Source organism: Carassius gibelio, chromosome B10 (genome assembly GCF_023724105.1).
Source record: "Carassius gibelio isolate Cgi1373 ecotype wild population from Czech Republic chromosome B10, carGib1.2-hapl.c, whole genome shotgun sequence".
NCBI classification, from domain to species: Eukaryota; Metazoa; Chordata; class Actinopteri; order Cypriniformes; family Cyprinidae; genus Carassius; species Carassius gibelio.
This window is the reverse complement of record NC_068405.1, coordinates 17,579,140-17,595,291: the sequence shown is the minus strand read 5'-3', so window position 1 is coordinate 17,595,291 and position 16,152 is coordinate 17,579,140. Positions and strand designations below refer to the sequence as shown.

At 37.1% G+C, this 16,152-nt stretch overlaps 1 protein-coding gene across 1 annotated transcript; it reads left to right on the top strand.

Moving 5' to 3' along the window:
* The first annotated feature begins 2,233 nt into the window (after positions 1–2,233).
* umodl1 (uromodulin-like 1) lies at positions 2,234–14,276 on the top strand. The gene is made up of 17 exons (XM_052566948.1): positions 2,234–2,306; positions 3,199–3,441; positions 3,601–3,792; positions 3,880–3,986; positions 4,128–4,311; positions 4,543–4,683; positions 4,785–6,116; positions 6,732–6,992; positions 7,197–7,309; positions 9,182–9,401; positions 9,549–9,686; positions 11,471–11,946; positions 12,034–12,167; positions 13,078–13,317; positions 13,478–13,637; positions 13,822–13,903; positions 14,016–14,276. Exons 1-17 carry the CDS (start codon positions 2,234–2,236, stop codon positions 14,195–14,197), a joined length of 4,278 nt encoding a protein of 1,425 aa, XP_052422908.1. The 3' UTR covers positions 14,198–14,276.
* Positions 14,277–16,152: the final 1,876 nt, after the last annotated feature.

Genomic DNA, 16,152 nt, shown 5'->3' with positions numbered 1-16,152 from the left:
TATTGGTATTGTATTGTATTGTATTGTATTGTATTAATTTTATAACATTATTTTCATTTGAATAATGGAAACGATAACCATATTTATTTATTTTCAAAATAGTTTAGGCTAGTTGTTGCTGCACTTAGAATTGTATTTTGCAATTTTAAGTTGCAGCATATCTAAATGATCACACTGCGTCGTTCTTTTTAATTATGCTAAAAGTTGGATACAAATTATGTATGTAATGCATGCTGATTAACTAATAATTACACATAACGCTAGAAGATCAGGGTTCTTTCCCCTCTGAAACTAATTAAAGTGACATGCTTAATAAGGTCTGTCACCGGGTCACAAGACTTTGTACTCATTATATCTATATTGTGTTTACCTGTATAAAAGCCAAGTTAACTCATATCAAAGTGAAATTACATGAGGCAAGTTTCAACATTAGCACTTTTTTCATATCCGTATCCAGGGATCCCATTGTCAAGAAAAAACCTGGGGCTATCAGGATTTTTATTTATTAGTATTTATTTTGATTTTTTACTTTGTGATTTGTAGAGGTAGTTCGAATATCTTGTCCCATACTTGGGATTTGTGCTCTGCATTTAACCCATCCACGTGCACAAACACAGTAGTGAAAACACCCACACCATGAACACACACCCGTAGCACTGGGCAGCCAATGCTACAATCCTACAAATCCTGCCGAACCTGCGACTCGAACCCGCAACCTTCAGGTTAAGTATGACTCTCAATTAGGCCACAACTAATGGATAGGATTAGTTCACCCAAAAATGAAATCTGCTGAAAATGTAGGCCTACTCACCCTCATGCAATCCAAGATGTTTTGAGTCTTAATCCGAACAGATTTGAAGAAGTTTTTTTTTTTGTAAATGGTGTTTGATCTGTGCAGATTTCCCTCCTGATTCATAAGATGACTTTTTCTACTGGAATAAGAAATATTATGGATAGTTGGCTTTTTTAAGTTAAAAATGTCTTGATGAATTTATTACAAACATGCAGCTCTTCACTTCACAAGACTTCAGTCGATGGACTGAAGTCATGTGGATTATTTGTGGATTACTGTTATGTTTTTATCAGCTGTTTGGACTCTCATTTTGAAGGCACCCATTCACTGCCAAGGATACATTGATGAGCAGTGATGTATGCTGAATTTATCCAAATCTGTTCAGATGAAGAAAAAAAATGGAAGGGTTGAGGTTGAGTAAATTTTAAGCATGTTTTTATTTCTTGGTGAACTATACCTTTAATTTACACAGATGGAAATGTACATTCTGCCCAGAATTCTCTGTAAATTAAATTGAAATAAAATGGAAAACTTAAAAATGTTTGTAAGACCTCTTTATCAGTTTTTTCATTCCCTCAATCTACTCTTTGTCAAATAAATGGTTGAACTATGATTCTCTCTGTGGTTTTTCAAACACACGGTACATTATGCTCCCCTGCTCTCCGCATGAGGACACATTAGTCACTCAGTGAGCGCATAACACTGACATTCTTTAATTAGGCTATTTTTCACACCACATTAATTAGCTGCTAGATTTATCCAAATGCCAGGCTGGGTGCTGATAAGCTGGGTGCGTGTCTGTGTATATGTTTATTTATGGCTTGTAGTATGTTCTCTTAGACTGAACATTACGTGCTGGTTAACTAAGCTGGTTCAGTCACAGTGCAATTTTCAGCAGAAAGAAAATGTCTCGAAGCAAAAAAACTTTGCCTATTGTGAGCTAAGAGGTTTGCAAAGCCATCTGAAGGGTACCATGGTGACACTTAAAAACATAATTAAGGACTTTTCTCATCGTTATCTGAAATAAAACATAAAAACAATTCTTCATTCAGATTTTTTATAATTAGCAGCATTTTACTGTAACTTTTATTCTCAAAACCCTCTCAAAATGAACTTTTCTTACCTCTACCAGTCTAACACCGACTAAAGGGCAAAGTGTCAGAATCTCATATTACATCATACAGTAGCTGAAAGTGAAATGCTTTTTAAAATGCCATTGATTTTCCACTGTTGTTACAGGAGTCTTGGTTTAGTAGCACCTGAGCAGATAAAACAGACTCAAGGGAATGGATGGCATCTGGAGAGAAAGGTGGGACAGGAGCAGGTGTCAGGAAGGTTTTGCTTCCAACAGTGTATGTGGCGCTCATAGAGTAACCTGTTCCATTCACAATGGCATAGTATGATTTTTCAAAACAAGAAGCAAGTATTTGGTAAATGAATATGCATTGGGTTGTTGGTACCTGGTTAATCACATCTCTTCTTGGCCTTGGAATGGGGAACACATTATTTGAAGGTAGGCAAAATCTGCTTATGTTTTCAAATTGTGCTTCACTTAAGTATCAAATGTATCTCAGATGGTTCTCTTGCAATTAAAATGAGACATATAGGAAGACTATAAAAAAAGAATGTGGATAACTTGTTAGAAGTTTGATGACAAATACAAGTTCATATTGATATTTCATACTTAGTTTGTCTTGGCAAACCTGGGCAATTGGTTTTTTTTTGAAGCTCTTAATCAGATTTCTGAAGTCTGAAGAAATTTCCATTCAGTTTAATCTCATTACTTTCTGTGAGATCATTCGTGGTTTTTCTTTCCAGTGCTGTTGTCTATAAATATAAATCTATTTTCAATGTTATATAATTTTTTATTTACTACTTATTTTTAAAGAAAACTTTTTTCAGCAAGGATTCGTAAAAATGGTCAGAAATGAATATATAAAATTACAGAAAATACATCTATAGTGTTTTAAAAGATTTCTATTTCAAATACATTTTTGTTACTCAAGGAATACTGAAAACATATAATGATTTCCCAAAAATATTAAGCAGTACAACTGTTGGTAATACTACGAAATGCTTCTTGAGCACCAAATCAGCATATTAGAGTGATTTCTGAAGGATCACTGGAATAATGATGCTGAAAATTCAGCTTTGCCCTCATAGGAATAAATTACATTTAAAATATATTCAAATAAGAAATGTATAATAAATCTAATAATATTTGCACCATATTACTGTTTTTACTCTTTGATTAAATAAATTTAGCCTTGGTGACTATAACAGACTTCTTTGAAAACATACACTTTAGAACTTTAGAATGGCATATGTTGGTAACATTTGTCGTGGAGCAAACTATAAGATTATTGGTCTATTTCTGAACATTTTTTATTTGCTTAAATTTTCAGGATATGACCGGACTCTGTCAGGTTATCATCTTTGTAATATGACTGAGTCTGTGTCAGAGACCCATTTGATCTCTTATCCAACCTCGTACACCCAGAAGAAACCGTGTGGTGGCTGGCTGCCATGGACAATGTGTGATGTCACAGTTTATAAGACAGAATACCGAACACAGGTGTATGACATGTCCAAACAGGTCATGAAATGCTGTCATGGCTATGAACAAGTTGGGACTTACTGTGCCTTGTGTGAGTACTTCCAAACAAATTCATATGAAATACAACTGTCCCTGGAAAGCACGATACAGAGATGCCGCAGTTTGTCTTAATATACATGAAAATTGACATCATTGTTGACCACTGTTAAGACATCTTTGATCTTTTTTATTGATATTTTCATTATCTCAGCCGTGGACAGAAGTGCAGAATTCACATCCAAGCCAGGACGGTGTCCCACAACAAGAGCAACAGGATCTCTGTATAATAATTCAAACTCCTCTGGCTCTGTGTGCAACTGGGACATTGATTGTCCTCAGTGGCAAAAATGCTGCCTGATCGAAAACACCTCCATCTCTCAGTGCTCAGACCCCATGCCATCAGGTATAAACAAACCCATACAACATTCTTATAGACAGGCACATTGTTAAATAACATACAATGGGCTTAAAAAGCCAATTTTTCTCCAAGTCAACAGAACCTGGTGCTTCAATGTGACAATAACAGTTAAGACAACCTATGAGCTACTTACCATGAACAAAGGACTTTTCAACCACTCCAGACTGCTACACTCTGTGGTTTGTAATCATCGGTTTATCATTCACCTATGACATTATGTGCTTTATAAACTTTAAGATGCTGGATATGCTTTCCATTTAGCTCACTAAGTGAAACATGGCCCTTATCTGCAGTAATGTAACTGTTGGTTCTTTCTGTAGGTAACTGGCGCTCTGGGAATTGATCGAATTTCTGTGCATCATGTCTGGTCAAAATCTGCAGGGCCCTTCACAACCTCTTCCTCACTGCTGGTTTGTTCTTCTAAAGTTATCTTACTAGAAGACATCTCTACAAAACTGTATCTGCTGGGAATCGTTGAGGAGGTGACTAATTTGGTGGTGCAAGGTAAGTCTGATTTCTGTAATTGTGAAACTAAAGCATTTCATATGATTCAGTTTGTCAAGACCAATGTTATATATATCAGTATTCAATTTTTATTGACATTACCTGATGTCTAATGTACAGTTTGGATCCTGAAGCTAAACTGATTGGAAGCTTTTATGAAATAATGTCATTTGAGCATGTCCATTATCTTGAAAAATCCACATCCTGCATACATCATTATTTCCTACACAGATGTGGATGAATGTGCAGCTCCGCAGCTCAACAGTTGTTCTCCACATGCAAACTGCACGAATACAGTAGGGTCTTATATATGCACCTGCCCTCCTGGGTATCACGACCTCAGTCCTTCACAGCCAGGAACAGTTTGCATGGGTAAGAAAGAATGTTAATGACATAAGAATGCTCTCTTAACCACATGAAACCCCTCATTTTGAGAGGACCAAGATCCAGTCAAGTGTTCTGTTTCTAATCAGCCCCCAGTGTCAATACACAACCTCCGCCACCAACCACCACCACCCCATCCTGGACTACTCACTCTCAACCACCACCAACCACCACCAACCCATCCTGGACTACTCACTCTCAACCACCACTAACCACCACCACCCCATCCTGGACTACTCACTCTCAACCACCACCAACCACCGCCACCCCATCCTGGACTACTCACTCTCTACCACCACCAACCACCACCACCCCATCCTGGACTACTCACTCTCTACCACCACCAACCACCACCACCCCATCCTGGACTACTCACTCTCTACCACCACCAACCACCACCACCCCATCCTGGACTACTCACTCTCAACCACCACCAACCACCTCCACACCATCCTGGACTACTCACTCTCAACCACCACCAACCACCTCCACACCATCCTGGACTACTCACTCTCAACCACCACCAACCACCTCCACACCATCCTGGACTACTCACTCTCAACCACCACCAACCACCTCCACACCATCCTGGACTACTCACTCTCAACCACCACCAACCACCTCCACACCATCCTGGACTACTCACTCTCAACCACCACCAACCACCTCCACACCATCCTGGACTACTCACTCTCAACCACCACCAACCACCTCCACACCATCCTGGACTACTCACTCTCAACCACCACCAACCACCTCCACACCATCCTGGACTACTCACTCTCAACCACCACCAACCACCTCCACACCATCCTGGACTACTCACTCTCAACCACCACCAACCACCTCCACACCATCCTGGACTACTCACTCTCAACCACCACCAACCACCTCCACACCATCCTGGACTACTCACTCTCAACCACCACCAACCACCTCCACACCATCCTGGACTACTCACTCTCAACCACCACCAACCACCACCACCCCATCCTGGACTACTCACTCTCAACCACCACCAACCACCTCCACACCATCCTGGACTACTCACTCTCAACCACCACCAACCACCTCCACACCATCCTGGACTACTCACTCTCAACCACCACCAACCACCACCACCCCATCCTGGACTACTCACTCTCTACCACCACCAACCACCACCACCCCATCCTGGACTACTCACTCTCTACCACCACCAACCACCACCACCCCATCCTGGACTACTCACTCTCAACCACCACCAACCACCTCCACCCCATCCTGGACTACTCACTCTCTACCACCACCAACCACCACCACCCCATCCTGGACTACTCACTCTCAACCACCACCAACCACCTCCACCCCATCCTGGACTACTCACTCTCTACCACCACCAACCACCACCACCCCATCCTGGACTACTCACTCTTCACCAGGTACACAAGAATAAATTCTGATTATCCCCATTCAAAATGATCAGTTATGATGCACTTTTTTAATCAGAACTCACTTTGAACTTTGTTGGTGCCCCTGTTCTTTCCTTTCCTTTAAGATAATAAAACTGATGGAGGGCAAACGAGTGCCTTCTCAACATCCACTGTTGAAGCCTCTTCCTTCAGCCAAACATCTTCTACATGTGGATTGTCTCTTTACTTTTTAGTTTGTATCTTTACTGACTAATCCAAAGTCTTAATGTCTTCAAAGTTCAGTCAAAGCACAATGATGTATGATTTATGAGACAATCATTCTTTGGTTTATACTTAGATATTAATTAGTCAAACTGATTTAGTGATGAGTTTACTATAAACAATTCTGTTTAAATGACTTCAGTCTGAATCATAATTATTAATAACTTATTGGCCAAAAATAGTATGAACCCTTTAAATGAATTTGAAAACTTTTGTCTTTATTTATTTATTTAATTGTATTTTTGTTGTTGTTGTTCTATGAACCCCTCATTTTCATACACTGTATGTGTAGCATCTAGTTTGGCATAGAAAATAGTGTTGTGATATATCTCGCCAACTTCTTTCTTTTTTTTCCATGTTAAGACTCCACACCTGAGATCATCAGCATCCTCTCTTATAATGTCACTGCATCATCCTTCCATGTGGCATGGACCACCAACAACCAGACCGGGGTCACCTTCCACCTGGTTCTCCTAAATGGGAGCAATGAGATACAGAACTGGCATGTGGAAAGCTATAATTGGACATTCACAGACCTGAGTCCTGTGGTTCTTCATACTGTACATGTCACTCCAGTTGCCTGTGGTAAACAGGGAAACCCTGCAGAGATCAAAGTGAGAACAGGCAAGTATAACAGCAGGTTAATTAGTATTACTAAACATATAGCTCAATTATTGCTTAATTTTAGGCCATTAAAAAAAAAAAAAAATCAGTCTATAATAATACTGCTGACTATAGATTCCCAGTGTTTATTTAGTATATTACGGTGTAAGCATGATTAAATGTGTTTAATCATATTTAGCTAACTAAATGCTGTGCTTTTTTTAGATGGCCAGTCTCTTGGAGCTACAGCTCGCTTGAAAGGTGTGAATTATACAGAGGCCTTGAAAGACCCAACCAGTGATGAATATAAGGAGTTCTGTGACAGTGTCATAAATGAGGTTTGATGGATTCCATATTAATCAAAGCACACGAGTAATAATGTATCAAGATGATACTTTTGGTATGATGTATTTTACAATCTCCAATCTTCTAGCAAATTACTGCTCATATACATAGACTCAGATCATGACTTACACCAATCAGGAACAAATTTAAATGCCTTAGCAAATGCATAGTAACACTCTAGAAACCATTCACAACCCCCTAGTGTATTGCAAAGGCAAGGCTTTACATTTTCTTCATAAAATGTAAAACTTTACAGGTCCTTCTAAAAAAATTAGCATATTGTGATAAAAGTTCATTATTTTCCATAATGTAATGATAAAAATTTAACTTTCATATATTTTAGATTCATTGCACACCAACTGAAATATTTCAGGTCTTTTATTGTTTTAATACTGATGATTTTGGCATACAGCTCATGAAAACCCAAAATTCCTATCTCATAAAATTAGCATATCATGAAAAGGTTCGCTAAACGAGCTATTAACCTAATCATCTGAATCAACTAATTAACTCTAAACACCTGCAAAAGATTCTTGAGGCTTTTAAAAACTCCCAGCCTGGTTCATTACTCAAAACCGCAATCATGGGTAAGACTGCCAACCTGACTGCTGTCCAGAAGGCCATCATTGACACCCTCAAGCGAGAGGGTAAGACACAGAAAGACATTTCTGAACGAATAGGCTGTTCCCAGAGTGCTGTATCAAGGCACCTCAGTGGGAAGTCTGTGGGAAGGAAAAAGTGTGGCAAAAAACGCTGCACAACGAGAAGAGGTGACCGGACCCTGAGGAAGATTGTGGAGAAGGACCGATTCCAGACCTTGGGGGACCTGCAGAAGCAGTGGACTGAGTCTGGAGTAGAAACATCCAGAGCCACCGTGCACAGGCGTGTGCAGGAAATGGGCTACAGAGAAGCAGCACTGGACTGTTGCTCAGTGGTCCAAAGTACTTTTTTCAGATGAAAGCAAATTTTGCATGCCATTCTGAAATCAAGGTGCCAGAATCTGGAGGAAGCCTGGGGAGAAGGAAATGCCAAAATGCCTGAAGTCCAGTGTCAAGTACCCACAGTCAGTGATAGTCTGGGGTGCCATGTCAGCTGCTGGTGTTAGTCCACTGTGTTTTATCAAGGGCAGGGTCAATGCAGCTAGCTATCAGGAGATTTTGGAGCACTTCATGCTTCCATCTGCTGAAAAGCTTTATGGAGATGAAGATTTCGTTCTTCAGCATGACCTGGCACCTGCTCACAGTGCCAAAACCACTGGTAAATGGTTTACTGACCATGGTATTACTGTGCTCAATTGGCCTGCCAACTCTCCTGACCTGAACCACATAGAGAATCTGTGGGATATTGTGAAGAGAAAGTTGAGAGAGGCAAGACCCAACACTCTGGATGAGCTTAAGGCCGCTATTGAAGCATCCTGGGCCTTCATAACACCTCAGCAGTGCCACAGGCTGATTGCCGCATTGAAGCAGTCATTTCTGCAAAAGGATTCCCAACCAAGTATTGAGTACTAACTGAACATAATTATTTGGAGGTTGACTTTTTTTGTATTAAAAACACTTTTCTTTTATTGGTCGGTTGAAATATGCTACTCTTTTTGAGATAGGAATTTGGGTTTTCATGAGATGTATGCCAAAATCATCAGTATTAAAACAATAAAAGACCTGAAATATTTCAGTTGGTGTGCAATGAATCTAAAATATATGAAAGTTTAATTTTTATCATTACATTATGGAAAATAATGAACTTTTATCACAATATGCTAATTTTTTGAGAAGGACCTGTAGTTTTTATTTAATAATCTATGATTTATCTTAAACACGATCACTCTCAGAAATGTGTTGATTCTCTTTTAAATGTGTCTCCAGATTCTTTTGTACTTGTCTCAAGGGATACATGCACTAGTCATCTCTGGACAGGTCGTCATCCAGATAACATCCCTCTCACCCGGCAGTGTAATCGTGAACTTTTCCATCATATTTCAACCCGACAGCAGCTTGAACATATTCAGCGTGTCCAGTGCTTTGATGGGGTCTCTTCAGAACAGCTCCATATATGTAGTAGACAGTAACAGTATATACATAGCAGGTACTGGTTACTCTTTCAGCCCTTATTTTGACATAATGAACTGAAGTTAATGAATGAAAACACATTATCTGAAGTTTGATATTGGAACTGTTTCAACATGATGTGACATGTTGACTTGAGCTGTGATTGGTCTCTTGTCATTTATAGATCCAGATGAGTGTTTTCTGAATAAGTCGGACTGCTCTCCATGGGCTTACTGTAATAACACTTTTGGCTCATACATCTGTGGCTGTTGGTCTGGATACAAAGACTTGAATCCCAGTAGACCAGGGCGCAGCTGTGAAGGTACATGCTGTAGAGAACTCTACTATAGAGATCTCATTAGACTATCAAACATATTTAAGAAACAAACAGGAGCCGATAACGTACAGATACATATAAGTTGTTTTTAAAGATATAGTGACTACAGATCACTGTTTGGACATTGTTTACTCAGCTTTATGTATTTATGTCTATTTAAAAAGTATTTTCTAGATGTGTAATTTCTGTGCCACTGATGGCAACAAACTAAATTTCAAAAGTAATGACTTTCAAACTGATTTCTGCCAAAAAACAGATAGCCCCGCCCCAAACTCATGCCATTGGTTGAGACAACCTTGCTGTTGTTGGGCAGTTCAAGATGCTCAATGAACAAAAGCAATATTTAGATTTTGTCACAGAGACACAGTTACAGTTTTTGGGAAATAAATCCACTGGCTTACTTAAAATCTCTAAATGTTAAACTTAGATATAAGAAACCTTTTAAAAATCATACTTTAACATAAAGTATTTCTTTAAGTATATTAAGTATGATTAAGCCACCATAAAATCAAAATAAACATTTCATATTTTTACATTAAAACAAAAAAGAATGTGCCCTCATAATGTTTAATCAAAAGCAGTAATGTCCCCTCCCCCTCACAATGACTCTCAAGAGCTTGATTGACAGGTAATCTGACCAATCATAACACAGAATCTTGGCCGAAAACCAAAAACCAAAAAACCAAAACCATTCAGACATACTTCAATGTACAAACTTAAATATAAATAATGATGTTTACTCATGTCTTTCCAAGGTTGAAATTAAATATCTTGTGATGTTTATTCTTGTTTATTTCATACTTTAAGTTGGCTACATATGAAAAGACGAATGGTTAATGTGACACATGAACTGAGGAAATACAGTGATCTGTAACAACACATTAAATAGACACAAAATAGTATGTATTTAACATTACACTCCATGTTATCACACAGTAAAAAATACCTTGTGGAGCAAAGAGGAAACTGATAACACGGCAACAGACAAGACAGAGAAGGTTACTGGTTACTTCTCTGCTTCAGATTTGGTTTTGAATTTTTTAAGAAATTCAATCAATAAATATGGTTTTGTGGCTCTTTAATGTGCCCTGATAGATCACTGTATTGCCTCAGTTCAAGCGGTTGGTGAGTTGATCCCATTTCACATTTACTTCAAGCACAAAATAAACATAAATTAACATCAGTATTCTATTTCAGCCACGGAAAGACATAAATACACTCATTTTTTTTATTTTTAAGTCCACTGAAGTTGATTTACTCTACTGTCTGATTTGTTCGTAAGGTAAGATGGCAGATTTGGTATTATGATTGGTCAGATCATCTATCCATTTATCATTTTGTGAACGCTCAATCGTTAAACGAAAACAATCCAATCGATTTTCAATGGACTAAATCAATTCCTGGCTTACATTTTTTTTCTTCATTTGTAAAGCAGGATATTACAGAGCGCCACAACATGACATGCAAGAAAAAATAAATAAATTGTGCGCATGATTTACTAGTTCGTTCCTTCAATGTATTAAAACGATTACTATTGCATTCCGTGTGCACGATTTAGCAAATCGAGGGAACTAACGAGTAAATCATGTGCACAGTTTATAAATCGAGTGAACAAAATAGTAATTGTGTGCACGTTTTAGTACATTGAGGGAACAAATTAATAAATCGTGCACACGATTTAGCCTAATATTTTGTCCTGCATGTCATTTGCGGTACTTCATAGGATATACTTGGATACTTCTGTTTTTTTTTTCTGTTTATGGCCACAGCTTCACCAACAACAGTGACTGTTCATCCCACCACAAACTACCCTGGAGATTCTACGGGCACTACAACATCTTCCACCACCATGTTTGGAAACCCATCTATGAGCAGTACAGTGAGCACAATTCATGTTCAGCACAACACAACAATGTCTTCAACTTCCACAGCGACTAACGGACCAACAACAGTGATGACCAACATTCCTGCAACAACACTTGCACCTATGACACAGAACTCTGTCAAAACTACAACTTCAGGTTATCAGAGACCAAACAATCCATCACATTTGATCTCCAATGTAACTGTTCAGTGCATCCCGGGGTATGTAACAGTCGTTATAAGGCAAGATGTCTTGCACAACAATTACATCCAAGAGAGTTCCCTGTACCTCGGTAAACCAGAATGTGGTCTCAGTGGGGTAAATGCATCCCATGTGTGGCTCACTACATCTTGGGAGATGTGTGGTACTAAAGTAACGCATGTAAGTATGCCATTATCCTCAAACTCTGTAAATGATGTCTGTGTAGTGTGTTGTATGATAACCTAACCAATGTTTTTTGTCTTTTAGAACGGCACCCATAATTTAGCTAATGTGACTCTATATAACAGCATGAGCAATGTTTCTTCTGTGCGTCTGGAAATTCCTGTCATTTGCTCTTACCCCAGAGGCATCCTCATCTCCACGGGATACGCCCCCTCAGGGTACTGTGCTTCCATAGCAACTGTCTCCATGGAGCTTGTTTTTCTCTTGGTTTCCTACTCAATACACCATCTCTTGTCATGTCAAGGACATCTAGACTCAATTTATGGTGTTAATTATGTCAGCGGGCATTAAACAACAAACACATCTTTCCTAAACTCAGATAACAAACTGAGACCAGATTATTTAAATTAGGAGTGGAAACTCCAGTCATTTACTTTTGCATTTAGTGGATGAATCTCAGTCACATTTTCCACCAAAATTAAATGAAGCAAATATATTGCTTATATAAGAAAATAAAGACCATTAAGTTTTTTACATTGTAAAATCATTTTCATGATAAGTTCCCACCCAGTTCTTATTATCAATATATATATATATATATATATATATATATATATATTCCTTTTTTTAGTTTAATTGTTATTGCAATTGTCCTCAATGTTTATTTTATTAGAAAGCATTTTTCTTAAAAATTAGCTTAAATCAAATAATAATATATACAATAATAATAATAATAATAAATGTAAACCTTAAAGATATATAAAAATGAATAATACAAAAAAAAAAAAAAAATATATATATATATATATATATATATACAATCACTAGCATTTAGATTATAAATTATTAGAATGAAAAAAATATATATAATGAATAATATAAAGTTTTTTTATTTATTTACGCTTGCATAAATTAAATCATTTAAAAATATTATATTTAAAATATAAAAATTAGTACAATTAAATAACGTACTGTAGAATCTTATTTTTCATAATATTGTAATGAACCTAAAATTTTATTAAAATGTAAAAACAATAAAATTGAGCTTTACTTCCTAAGTCATTTTCAAATTCTTTCTTTTGATTTCAGGGTGACTTGATTACAACTAACAAACCTTGTCTTTTGAAGGTTTTTTGACATGATCAATGACCCAGTGGCAGGATCGGGGAGTTTCCAGGTTACTGTGCGGCTGCTGAATGGGACGATTCCTTTACCTGACGATTACACCCTCTCCCCTGATGATGAAATCATTGTAGAGGTTGGGGTCAACACTACTATCTCCCAAATCAAAGTTGTCATCGAAAAGTGCTGGGCCACTTCCAGCAGCGACTCTTCAGAGCTTCCCTACTATCTGTTTCAGGATAGTGGGTGGGTGCAGCTAAATAATATCTTTCAGTCTGGGAATATCATTTTTGCATTGGCTATTTTCATTTGATTTCATTTGATTTTTCACAGGTGTCTCTATTTGAATGTGCTATATTAGATACCCACTGTGTGATGTGTTCACATATCTCTCAATGTTCCTCAGGTGTCTGGTGACAAATCCATACACAGCTGTACTTCAGAACGGAAATGACACTGTGGCTTTGCTATCAGTGCAGATATTCAAAGTTGTAAATCTCTACGTCATCTACCTGCACTGCCAGATCCAGATCTGTGTTGAAATTCATGACGGCGCCTGCAGACCTGTGAGTTTATGTATATACAGTATATTTAAGTAGTTTGTGGTTTTATAGTTTTTAAAAAATATGTATTTTTAATTCTTTTAAATAATTTGTAGTTTTTCTTAATTTTCCACATAAAATAAATGTACAGCATGTGAACAGAAATGCAAGAAAATTTAATATATATAATTTTTTTGCAAATCATTAGGCTTGTACGAAGACATACAGGTCTTCTAACGTAGGTGAAGGGACAAAGGCTTCCGTTGGACCCATAAAGAGAATACGCCCAAGTAAATATTTCTTATTTAATGCAAAGAATGCTCACATCTATACCCTGTATATTGTGGCATAACATCAACTGACAAAATCTTTCTTTCTCTTTATTTTTTCTTAAAACGTCAGTCCAAACAGAAACATCAAATACTCTGCAGTCTGTTGGGTTTATTCTGCTTGGTGTTGGTGTGTTTCTGTTTTCTCTGGCTGCCATTGCAGGATTGGTGTATCATAAAAGGAAAATCGGCAACTACAACTTCCGTTGTAAACCACAGCAGGAGAACTTCACATATCATGTTTTTGACACGTAACTGCACTCAAATAGAAAAAAGTTGTAAACTGATCATTTTATTATTGGATATTAATAATAGGCACAGTATATAGAACATTTAATGGTTTAGATGAATGGAATTCATGGATTAGACTATATTTTTTTTTTAGAAAAACTATCTACTATGAAAGTTATTCTTCATTGTTCTTTTTTTCTTCTTCTTTTTTTTCATCACTTTAACATATATGTGACCCTGGACCACAAAACCAGTCATAAGTCACACTAGTATATTTGTAGCAATAGCCAAAAATACATTGTAAGGGTCAAAATTATCGATTTTTATTTTATGCCAAAAATCATTAGGATATTAAGTAAAGATCATGTTCCATTAAGATATTTTATACATTTTCTAATAAATATATCAAAACTATTTATTTTTTATTAGTAATATGCATAGCTAAAAATTAACTTGGACAACTTTAAAGGCGATTTTCTCAATAGGCCTATTTAGATTTTTTTGCTCCCTCAGATAAAATTTTTTCTCAGCCAAATATTGTCATATCCTAACAAACCATACACAAATTGAAAACGTATTTATTCAGGTGTTATGTATCCATTTAAAAAATGACTCGATTTTTTTTTGGTGCAGGGTCACTTATGGTACTCTACTTATAAATCAAGGTCTTAACCATGACTTTAACATTGGTAGGGCTGTCATTTTTTAAAGAAATTATACATTTGTTTTAACATTTGCACACATTCATTCTTATTCGTATGCCTGATATGTCGAAAACGCAAAATGTTCCTTGCAAGTCAGTCACATTCATAAAATTATGTAAATAATTCTGCCATTTTCAACAACAACAAAAAAAACCTGAGTAGTTTCATCACTAGATGTTGCTGTTGATCGTTTAACACTTCTATAGTAAACCCGTAATGAAATATTACGTTAAGTTGCTTACATCTTACCTCGCATTCTTTCTTTATCGGTTAAAAACTGAAGAGTTGCGCGGGATTTTCCCGCCTCTATGACCTGATTGGTCATCGCAGTCATTTTGACATTGACGAGCGTTTATGAAAGGGCGAGGCAGACGAACCTAAAAAATCCATTCAAATTCCATACAGAGATGCATCAACAATATCAAATAGTAGGACAGAAATGTGTCCAATGGTAAATTCTGGTGGGGCTTGTTCTCCTCAATGTCTATTGTGGTTACAGTCTGGTATATATATTTAAAATGGTCGAATACGTTATTTATTAGCTATGTCATTTAAGAAAACCGCAGACAAAGCTCTATACCAAATTCACAGCTTTTTCAGTAAAGACACGGCACTAGAGGACGCTGTTAGCTGTACAGTTTGATACCAGCTTGGTCTGTTTGTATGCGATTTACATTTAGGCAGATGAAATTCTGATTGGTTTTATTAGTCACATTTTAAATAACTTCACCTGTCTCTTATATGGTCTGTTAAATTACTGTTTCAAGCTGTTCATTTCTGAATTTAATTTATATATATGAGAGAACTAGTTAAAAAGGGCTCCTTGATCTTTTGTAGGCTGAAGGGGGTTTGTGAATTGTAACAAGTGTATGTCAGAGATTGGGAGTCACACACATCTTCAATTCACCAATTATTATCCAGTTACATGCTAAAAGTAAGCCATCTCCGTGGCAACATCAGTTTTGCCTTCTGAGATGTAAAACTGTGTGTATTTGTGTGTTTTCATGGATGTGAGTGTGGGTGGATCTACCAGCATGTTCATGTTTCCATGTGGATTCATACATTAAAATCAGGTCGTATCTTACACACTGTGGTTTATTTTTACTGTATAAAGACGCAAATCGAAATCTTGATTTGTAAGTTGCGTCAGGATCAAGATGGAAACCAACAGATTTGAAATATACAAAAATATCCCTGTTATCTTAATTACTGTTTCCCTCTGCTTCTGTTAATTAGTGCTAGAACACTTCCAGCAATTAATCTAAAGTCACGGAA

Bases quoted from the DNA above. Each gene is read 5' to 3' on its own strand.
- umodl1 (XM_052566948.1), top strand. From the start codon at position 2,234: ATGCATTGGGTTGTTGGTACCTGGTTAATCACATCTCTTCTTGGCCTT. The intron at 12,168-13,077 runs GTACTGTGCTTC...TGTCTTTTGAAG, and splicing joins ACGGGATACGCCCCCTCAGG to GTTTTTTGACATGATCAATG. The intron at 13,638-13,821 runs GTGAGTTTATGT...GCAAATCATTAG, and splicing joins ATGACGGCGCCTGCAGACCT to GCTTGTACGAAGACATACAG.